Source organism: Palaemon carinicauda, chromosome 40 (genome assembly GCF_036898095.1).
Source record: "Palaemon carinicauda isolate YSFRI2023 chromosome 40, ASM3689809v2, whole genome shotgun sequence".
Classification (NCBI taxonomy): Eukaryota; Metazoa; Arthropoda; class Malacostraca; order Decapoda; family Palaemonidae; genus Palaemon; species Palaemon carinicauda.
In genome coordinates this window covers 4,909,456-4,921,097 of record NC_090764.1, presented here as the reverse complement: position 1 = coordinate 4,921,097, position 11,642 = coordinate 4,909,456, and the positions used below count along the sequence as shown (strand labels likewise).

Genomic DNA, 11,642 nt, shown 5'->3' with positions numbered 1-11,642 from the left:
AATTTCAAATATCTGAACTTTTGTAAATATTAGTTAGCATTAACAAAGGTTTGTGAATGTCTTTGGTGTCTGATTTCTTCTACGTAAGGTTTCTTCGGAAGAAATCTTGTAGTGAAAATTTGAAATCGTATTAGTAATTGTTGGATAAAGTACATACTGTTTTTCATAATTTCTTAATCGTTTGAGTACGAATGTCATAATAAATACTTGAAATATTTGGATTTTGTAGATATTTAAAGGCAAATACCTCATTACCCGAAAGTAATTGGAGACTTGAACTGTTTTTGTTTAACTTAGGAGAATGTGATAGAAATAGAAGCAATAATGTTGATCACAACAGATTCAGGAAAGCCAGGCTATTGTTATTGATATGAAATAAGATTTGATAATTTAAAACATTATTAGATTGGTACACAGAACAAGCGTATACACTAACAGTGCATTAATTGATCTAACTCTAGTATAATCTTCGGAAGCTCTGTGACTAGAGTCAGTGGTAAAACAATCAATCAATCTCAGTATTCTTCACTTTGGGTTTTCTCATTTTTAATTGGTTCTGTTTTCTTCAGTAAATGAGAAATAGAACAAACAAATAAATAGAAAAAAAATATTGTAAAATCAACCAAAATTAGAAAGTGCATGTCTTGCTACTTTTCTTATTAATAAAATTCACACATTTTGTTTAAGATTTTTAGAGTGCTTGTTTTATCCGTAACGTTTGAATCCTTAATTACTCACCGACAGTCATTTTCTTCGTGTCCGTCAATATGTTTTTCTGATATGTCCAATTACCACGATCTTCTGATTCTGGGTCCAGGATGTACATTTTTCCGTCATCATCGCCAGAGAGAAGAATCATAGGTTTGTGGTGTCTTTCGGAAAGGACGGAAAAAATAGGAAAATAGAATATACATTGAAAAGTTTCAGTGATGAAAAGTACTTATTTATATTGCTTTTTTTTATTCACTTTTGAATCTGACACATTTTTTGTGGTCGTTCTTATTTTCTGAAATCCTTTTCAATATTACAATGGCTTTATTCAAGATGTAATTAATCTAAATTTTGTCTGCTCAATATTGTTTTAAGATAGTAAGTTATGTCATAAGAGGGATGGGGTTGAACTGAATAATATCAACTAAATTAATAATGCTATGAGATGCAATGGAAAACCTAGATGATGACAATACAAGTGTTACACCATGGCAATAGATCATAATGGTCCTACAAATCCCTCGGGTTTTATAGTATAAGACACATACTGTATGCAACCATTAATGTATACCATATTGAAACCTGAAAAATAGTCTCCAATTGACATCTGATTGATTAATCGTTTACACCAACGAATGATTGTCGAATTGTCATGGACAACGTTTACGATCTGTGAGTGTGTCTAAAACAGGGATTTTGACGAAGGAAAAATCTATTTCTGGGCGAGAGACCTGTGCCGCCCAGTGAAATGCTCCTTTAGCACCATTTCTAAGGTATATAACTGCTATATATTACCAGAGAAAAAATTGCATAGGAATGCCAGGTTGAACCCAGCTCGCTCACCTATATAAGGTGTCGATATAATACTGTGAGTGTGACTAAAAATTCTGTGGGCACTTGTTAATATTCTCGTATGTGTCCCATAACAGACATTTGATAGTGATGATGATAACGATACGGTGAGCTAATTTTTTCCTCGTCTTACCTTCCGTCTTCAGCAAGCTCCTCGGCATAGGCGATTGTCGGGTAGAATATTTTTGGTGTTCCGGGAGACATGGTTTCTCCTGTCAAACTCGTATGGGGAATGAAGCCATCTGCGATCTTAAAGCTTTGGTACTCGCCCGTTCTGTTAAAGATACAGAAGAACGTTTACTGCTTCAGTCAAACATGCTTGAGGTAAATTAGTAAGATGTCTAACAACAACAACAACGAGCCGTTTCCTGTTCACTGCAGAACAAAGGCCTCAGGCATGTCTTTATCCATATCTGGGCTTTGGCCAATTTTCCTCACCACGCTGGCCACTGGGGATTGGTGATGTTAATATTTTTGTCTGATCACTAACAACAAACTAACCTAGTATAGGAGTCCCTGACTAGTGCATCTTTGCTGATCATGGCAATACACAAACCCTTTCACCATGTTAAGGTATCCCCACTCAGAAAGGAAAGATGTCTAACGTACGATTTATAAAAATGTATTGCTGTTTCAAAAATCTGTTGATAAAATTGATTAAAATTATTTACTTTTCAAATCTCATAGAATTTAGATGTTAGTTATCACTATACAGTATACTGTAATGAACTTTGAAATTCAAGCTTCTGCCATTGCTGAATTATGGTAAATGAACTTCAATACCCTAGCCAAATATTTAATTAATGCTCTTTTATTTGGTTTAAGCCCCTTACGCTATATTTTTGAGCAATTATAGCAACCTACAATTTACCATCTCTAAAAAAATGTGGTATATAGATGGTTTGGATGATCTGATATCTAAAGGGGACAAGGTCATATGTAAAAGACTAATCATATATACATGCTATCATACCCCAATCCTTCTCCACCCAAGATATGACCAATTAGAGTTAGGCGATTTATGATGACTCTCCAGACAGATCCAAACCCACCATCCCTAGCTCACAAGGAAGGGGAGGTTGGAGACTTTTTGAAGTTATCAGGCTTGAGTTGGGGTCAAACTCTCGACCTAAGGAACGCAATTCAGAGAAGTTTCCAATAAGGTACCACAACCTTAAAAGATTTCGGTCATTGATGCGGATAGAAATCCCCAAAACTTGATTGAATTACCTAAAGTCCTCGGGGAACTGGTAAATACTGACATGACCAACGCCGAGTTCTTTATCATACACGGTGGCCAGGAACTCCTGAACGCCATCAACGTTGAAGTCTCCTACCAGGACGTCAAATACCTGTCCAGCATGGTCATTGATGACTCGGTATCGTACCTGAATTGGGAGGATAGGTAGAATCATTATAAGATACCTGTTGTTGTAATATGTCCTTTTACATACATACATATACTAAGGCACTTTCCCCCAATTTTGGGGGGTAGCCGACATCAACAGAAGAAACAAAACAAAAAGGGGACCTCTACTCTCTACGTTCCTCCCAGCTTGACAAGGGACTCGATCAAGTTCAGCTGGTACTGCTATGGTGCCACAGCCCACCCTCCCCCATTATCCACCACAGATGAAGCTTCATAATGCTGAATCCCCTACTGCTGCTACCTCCGCGGTCATCTAAGGCACCGGAGGAAGCAGCAGGGCCTACCGGAACTGCGTCACAATCGCTCGCCATTCATTGCTATTTCTGGCACGCTCTCTTGCCTCTCTCACATCTATCCTCCTATCACCCAGAGCTTTTTCACTCCATCCATCCACCCAAACCTTGGCCTTCCTCTTGTAAAGTTGTAAAATACATTTGGTTGTATGGACACTGGGATAATTATTAATTTTCCCATGTGAAATTGAGTGTGTGTCCTTTTGATCACCAGTCAAAGGGAGATAGTATAAACCAGGTTACCTATTCAGATAGTGTGACAGTGGTAGTTAAAGCTATATGTTCTAGCCTAAACAAATCTTATGCAGGATAGCCTTGTTTAGAATGCAGCATCGTACATGAGTAATTGAAGGACTTTACGGAGGGGAATATTTCTTTTTAATGACTGTGGGACTTTGTTTATTAGGCCTTCCTCTAATAATATATGTATGTATATATATATATATATTTATATATATATATATATATATATATATATATATATATATATATATATATATGTGTGTGTGTGTGTGTGTGTATATATACAGTATATATATGTATGTAAGTATATATATGTATTTATTATATCTACCAAGGCACTTTCCCTAATTTTGAGGGTTAGCCAACATAAAAAAGGAACAAACAAGGACTTTCTTCACTTTGCTCCTCCCAGTCTGACGAGGAAATCAGCTGAGTTTGGTTGGGACTACAAAGCTACCAAAGCTCACCCTCCCCTGTTATCCACCACAAATGAAGCTTCATATGATGAATCCCTTACTGCCACTACCTCAGTGGTCACCAAGGCAAATGGAAGAAGCATCACTGCCTATCAGAGCTGCATCGCAATTGCTTGCCATTCATTCCTATTTCTAGCACTTTCTTTTGTCTCTTTCACATCTATCATCCTATCACCTAGGGCTTTTTGCACTCCATACATCCACCCAATCCTTGGCCTTCCTCTTGTACTTCTCCCATCAACTCCTGCATTCATGACCTTCTTCAGCAGATGGTCATTTTCCAATTTCTCTACATGGCCAAATCACCTCAACACATTCATATTCACTCTAGCTGCTAATTCATTTCTTACACCTGTTCTCATCCTCACTACTTCATTCTTAACCTTATATAATCTAGATACATCAGCCATATACACACAGTTTATTATTGATATCAGTATTCAGCTTCTTAAGTAGCTGTCTGAAAAATTTGCAAAAATTTAGTTGGCACACCTCCCTTCTGTTATTTAATTCCCACAACTGCGTTCAAAATCTTTATTATATTGAAGTCAATTTGTATTTTTGTTTATGAGCATTTAGAAATGATAGAAAGATTAAAAGTTTTTAAACTGAGTGAAACTGATACTGATGTTTCTTAATAACCAGTATTGCGTTGCGGTAGCTCGTATCTACATTGGTAATGTGAACGCTCTGAGTCTAGTAAATCTATCCTCCGATTGTAGACATTTTTGAAAGCTGGCTAAATTTCCTTTTTAGTACTATTTAGTCACTATCTAACCCTGTTTGTGTTTCTACTTTATAGCTTAACTGAAAGATTTTCTCCAATATCACTTTTAGATTTTGCATCATTTTATATAAGTTCTAATCACTCTGAGCTTCCACTCTTCACCTTCCTAATAAGTTAACCCTTTCGCCCCCAAAGGACGTACCGGTGCGTTCTTGCAAAACACTGTTATTTACATGTTTTTGTATGTTTTTGATAACTTCATGAGAAACTTCAGGCATTTTCCAAAAGAATGAGACCAACCTGACCTCTCTACAACAAAAATTAAGGCTGTTAGAGCAATTCGAAAAAAAATGTATAGCAAAATGTGCTCGAAATTTAACCTTATGGCGGGGGTAAAAGGGTCACTGAGGTGCCAAGTGGGTCCAGTACCAGATGATCAGACCAATTATTCACAAATCAGATCCTTTTCACTCACCAGACTTTGATCACTCCAATCTCCCTCCCCACTCTCTGTCCATATAATTGAAAGCTTTTCGCTGAAGAACTCGCCAGCCAGTATGCAGTCGTAGCTCCTCCCGCCAACGTTGAGCGTAACGAAGTCAAAATGAACATCTGGGCCGTTGATTAAAAGATGATTGGACCATCCTTCGGAAAAGCCGTAGCCATCATTCTGGAACCAGACGAGTTCATGCGTTTGCGCACCTGTGCGAGTAGATGGATTGAAGGGAATGGCTGTGAAAAAGTTGGTTACAAATGTGATTCTTTGTATGATTTTTAGGAATAGTTTTGGCTTTTCATTGAGATGATAATTCAACTGTGTTCATCTGAACTGATGATTTTTCAACATTTATTTCTCCAGGAAGCCAAACTGCATTTTGTTAAATGTGGAGGGCGATATATATTCTGATTAGCGTTTTTTCTTTTACCATATAGAGTTTCCTTTTTTTGAGAAGCTTTCTTGTTAAATATAGATAACGTTTACCTTCTTTTCACGCGGAAAGAGCACACAAATATAATCGAGTGGAGTGTCTAAATCAAGATCTGATGATCGTAATCAATCATTTTAGATGATATTCATAAAACATTTTTTACAATGAATAGAATATTGATGTATTTAATGTTTGAGAATGTCACGGTGGACGAAGAGTGATGAGCTAGAAGCCTCGTTTGAATTTCTCAAATGAAATTTACATATATCATTAGGAAAATGGGATTTTAAAAATACAAATTTGTTTTTCTTTTGCGAGAAATGACTTTTCTTAATGAGCAGATAATTTTGAGTAATTTTTTTAAAACTTGATTTTTATATACAATTGTAAGTACAAGCTTTTGAGTTACAATGGTCATTTTGATTATATGGACCAGAATAGTTGCAGAAATAAAGCACAGACACAAAGGGAAAGGATACACTGTGTATATATATATATACAGTATATATATATATATATCTATATATATATATATATATATATATATATATATATATATATATATATATATATATTTATATATATATATATATATATATAAATATATATATATATATATATATATATATGTATATATATGTGTATATATATATGTATATATATGTGTGTATATATATGTATATATATGTGTGTGTGTGCATATGTATGTATACAGTATGTATAAATTACACACACACATATATATATACATATATATATATATATATATATATATATATATATATATATATATATATATATATATACACACAGTACTGAACAATGAAAATTGATAAATGATAATACTTTGTAATTAAAAAGTAAGGCAATCCAAATCATTTGTAGTAATTGGTGATTAATGAACTAGCATACCAGCAATCCTTTCGAGCTTACCAAGAAGAGGAATGTGAAATCTAGACGTAACAGCATCCAGGTCACCATCCAGATCCATATCCTTCCATTTGATGCGATGGTAGGAAAAGTCTTTCTGAAAGGAGTCGGTAAAATGAGCAGGTTTTTTTTTTTTTTTTTGTGCTGTTTACTTGGTGTGTGTTTGTATGTTGCTGGGTTCTCTGTATTAAAAGATGATGTATAGTTGGACACAGGAGTCCCTGGTATACCCCAATCTGAGGAAATGTACCCAGTTACACCCTTACTGCGTAATGAATAACCAAACAGATAGCGTAGGGCTGGACGGCAGAGGTGGGCGGGCCTACGCACAGGGACTCGCTGCGCCATAAAGTTATGACAGGGGATCCTTCCTCAGAGCAAGGTGTGCCTTGATTTCTGTGTTCAACTGTACTTGTCGAAGACAAGATCAGATAATTTTCTTCGTTGTAACCGCGAGTAACGCAACTCCGGTGATATTGTAATCTGTTCGTTCTACCATGTCTTTATATTTTATTTATCTGGTTTAATCTTTGTATTTATATATCCCACACAAAGGTCAAGACACATTCCTATAGTGTTGTTTAGGCATTGGTCTTTTCTGGGCACTAGTGTATACTGTGTATATATATATATATATATATATATATATATATATATATATATATATATATATATATATATATATATATATATATATACCCTGTATATATATATATATATATATATATATATATATATATATATATATATATGTATATATATATATTTATATATGTATATATACATACATGTATATGTATATATATATAATTTTGTAAATTTCAAAAGTAATGGTTAATATATATATGACAAAGCTTCGATTTTAGACTATCTCATTCCCTCTCTCTCTCTCTCTCTCTCTCTCTCTCTCTCTCTCTCTCTCTCTCTCTCTCTCTCTCTCTCTGTATCCTTACCGAATCCAAACTGGCTATGTTATAAGGCCCATCCACGGGATCCTTCGTCGTGTCATACATTTGTAACTTTCCGAGTTTTTTCCCTGGGACCAAAAATCCGGAAGTCCATATGACTCCTTCTGATCCTCCTACGGAAGCTGTATAAAAATTTTATTATTATTATTATTATTATTATTATTGTTATTATTATTATTATTATTATTACTATTATTATTATTATTATTATTATTATTATTAGCTAAGTTACAACCCTAGGTGGAAAAGCAGGATGCTATTATCATCATCATCATCATCATCATCATCATTATTATTATTATTATTATTATTATTATTATCATTGTTATTAGCTAAAACCTATAAGCCCAGTTGGAAAAGCAGGATGCTATTATTATTATTATTATTATTATTATTAGCTAAGCTGCAACCCTATTTGGAAAAGGAAGATGCTTTTATTATTATTATTATTATTATTATTATTATTATTAAGAAGCGTGAAGTAGGAGATGATGAATGGAGAGGTATTGAATTAAAAGCTCAATATAAAAACGACTCGCGAAATCTAATTGAGGTCCTTTGCGGTAATTGGCGTAGGAGGAGATGATGAAAATGATGATGGTGATGATGATGATTATTATTATTATTATTATTATTATTATTATTATTATTATTAGCTAAGCTATAATCCTAGTTTGAAAAGCAGGGTGAGTCCAAAGGCTCCAAAAGGGAAAAATAGCATAGTAAGGAAAGGAAATAAGGAAATTAATAAACTATATTAGAAGTAATGAACAATTAAAATAGAATGTTTTAAGACTAGCAAGGAGTATTCTTGCTGCTTTTGCTCTTCAAACTCATACACTTAGAGCTTTATTGTCTCTTTATGTACATTGTATACTATGATTGTTACTTTTTTTCTTTGAACAATATAAGGTAATATAACAGATTTTATACGATGATAAAGCAGATTTAAAATTGATTCACGATCAGGCGATCTTATATCAAAATTATAGCTTTTTGACGTTCTGAAGAGAAATAAGTTTACCTCTTTTGCCTTTTGACGTTCCTAAAGAAAATTAATTTAGCTTTTGACGTTCTAAAGGAAAATAAGTTTAAATGTTTGACGTTCTAAAGGAAAATAAATATAACTTTTCTGGGCTCAACCTGTGCCGCTCCGTGAAATACTCCTTTAGCACCATTTCTAAGGTATATAACTGCTATGTATTACCAGAGAAAAAAGTGCATAGGAATGCCAGGGATGAACCCAGCTCGCTCACCTAAATAGGTGTCGGTATATAGTAACTGGGGCGTGAAAACCACTACCAGAGGTCTCGTGCCATTTAGATATCTCCTCTTCAAATATCCCATTTTACTGCGAGGTGCCGTTCTACATCCACTACTGATTGCTACTACCACTATCTCCACTCACGCCAACTACGTCACTCCTTTCATAGCATCTTCGGTGTTTACCCGTGCGTTCCTTTGCTTGTGATTTTAGATTCTTTTGAGTGCTTTTTTGTACGAGATGTCGGACGTTCAAGCTTCCTCATCCAAGTTAAGTACTAGAACTATGAATTTTGAGTTTCTGGAGGTAGCGATGCCTTCATTTTCTTTGTTATTACGGCGTCAATGACCTTAGATGTCAGGATGCCTGAAAACTTTAAATCAATCAATCTTTGTTATTAGTGTTAACGACTTTTATCGGGTTGGAGGTTCCGCTCCATGGCAGCCATGCTTGGTTTCGCTACCTCCGCATCTTGTTCTTGACGTTTTAATAGCTCGAATCCCACCAATTCTGAGGAAGAGACTTCAGCCATGGACGAAAGCCAAAAACCTAGCAAAATCCGTTCCGTTAAAATTTCCATCTGCAAAACTGGTCGTTCACACAGACGCCTCTTTAACCGGCTGGGGAGGGTACTCCCAGTACAAGAAAGTCCAGGGACTATGGTCGATAACATTTCGCCAACTTCATATCAATGTCTTAGAGGCCATGGCAGTATTTCTGACTCTAAAGAAGCTGGCCCCAGCCAAGAAGCAACATATCAGGTTGGTACTAGACAGCGAAGTTATAGTCCACTGTATAAACAGAGGAGGTTCCAAGTCAGGTCACATAAACCATGTGATGACAGCAATTTTCTCCATGGCAGCATTGAACCATTGGCATCTGTCAGTGGTTCATCTAGCGGGAATACGGAATGTAGTGGCAGACGCACTTTCGAGGACATCTCCGCTGGAGTCGAAGTGGTCGCTGGACCTAAAGTCATTCAAATGGATTTTATCTCAGGTTCCGGGTCTCCAAGTAGACCTGTTTGCAACAGAGTCCAACCACAAACTAAAGTGCTATGTAGCCCCCAACCTGGACCCTCGGGCCTACTCCACAGACGCAATGTCATTGGACTGGAACGATTGGGAGAGAATTTACCTATTCCCACCAATAAATCTGTTAATGAAGGTTCAAGACAAACTCAGAACTTTCAGAGGCCAAGTGGCTCTAGTAGCCCCTAACTGGCCCAAGAGCAACTGGTTCCCCCTTCTGGTGGAACTGGGTCTCCATCCTCAATAGATCCCCAATCCAATACTAACACAAGTAGTACAAACTCGCAGTGTGTTAGCTTCCTCAAGAATTCAGAGTGCCCTAACTTTATGGACTTTATGAAATTTGCAGCTCAACGAGATGCAGATATTGATCCTCAGAATACCCTATTTTTAGAATCAGATAAAAGGGAATCCACCCTTCGATAGTATGATTCAGCTGTTATCATTCCCACATGTTCACGATATACGAGCTGTAGCTACATCTATTAATTACTTTCACCATATGAATTTCGATGAACTTACAAAATATACAGGCTGGAAGTCCCCAGCAGTTTTTAAACGCCACTATTTAAAACCTTTGGAACTCCTAAATTTTGCAACAGTGGCAGCAGGGAATGTGGTTCCTCCTGAAAGTCATGATCCATAACCATTAAGTCTTGTTTTACCCTTCTCTTTCCCCCTACCTGCCTTACTTATTGTCCCTACTATAGTTTTTTGTTTTTCACCTGGGCTGCATCCTTATGGTGCACTCTTATATTTGTCAAGTCTGTAAATAGTTTTAATCTTCCATGGGTTGGAATGATTGTTGTAATTACTTTCAAGATTGTGAATAATTATTTAATCTTACAGTTTTTTGAGCATTGTATTGCACTTTTCCCCTTTTTACTTCCATAGTTTGGAATGTTTGTTGCAATTACTCGACTTACCCTTCTATCCTTTATGATAAGGGATTAGACAACTCATTTGAATACTTGGTATTTTATATTTACTATTTGTATTAAATCATGTTTTTTGATATTTTGACTTTAATTTACTTTCCTTCTCAGGTGTTGGTTCCAAGCTCTGGGACCATTTCTCTTGTACTATTTCACGGAGCGGCACAGGTTGAGCCCAGAAAAGGGATTTGACAAAGGAAAAATCTATTTCTGGCCGAGAGACCTGTGCCGCCCAGTGAACCCACCCTCTGCTTCCCTCCAAGAATGGGCCCAAGCTTGGGTGCTATGAGGAGTGATGTAGTTGGCGTGGGTGGAGATAGTGGTAGTAGCAATCAGTAGTGGATGTAGAACGGCACCTCACAGTAATGGGGATATTTGAAGAGGAGATATCTAAATGGCACGAGACCTCTGGTAGTGGTTTTCACGCCCCAGTTACTATATACCGACACCTATTTAGGTGAGCGAGCTGGGTCCATCCCTGGCATTCTTTTGCATATTTTTCTCTGGTAATACATAGCAGTTATATACCTTAGAAATGATGCTAAAGGAGCATTACACTGGGCAGCACAGGTCACTTGCCCAGAAATAGATTTTTCCTTCGTCAAAATCCCTTTTTGAAGCTCTGAAGGAAAATGAGTTTAGTTTTAGACATTCTAAAGGAAAATAAGTTTACATTTTTGACTTTCCAAAGGAATATTAAGTTCAGCCTATGGTATTTTAAAGGAAAATAAGTTTAGTTTTTGACGTTCTAAAGGAAAATAAGTTTAGTCTTTTGACTCTTTAAAGGAAAATAAGTTTAGTTTTTGACTTTTAAAGGGAAAATAAGTTTAGCTTTTGACTTTTTAAAGGAAAAT

General features: G+C 35.9%; 1 protein-coding gene across 1 annotated transcript; it reads right to left on the bottom strand.

Annotated features, from left to right (window-relative positions):
* Positions 1 to 730: 730 nt before the first annotated feature.
* On the bottom strand, positions 731 to 7,686 carry LOC137631667 (uncharacterized). The gene is made up of 6 exons (XM_068363542.1): positions 7,544 to 7,686; positions 6,594 to 6,687; positions 5,207 to 5,433; positions 2,794 to 2,951; positions 1,697 to 1,837; positions 731 to 872 (listed from the first exon to the last, which is right to left on the bottom strand). Exons 1-6 carry the CDS (start codon positions 7,601 to 7,603, stop codon positions 731 to 733), a joined length of 822 nt encoding a protein of 273 aa, XP_068219643.1. The 5' UTR covers positions 7,604 to 7,686.
* Positions 7,687 to 11,642: the final 3,956 nt, after the last annotated feature.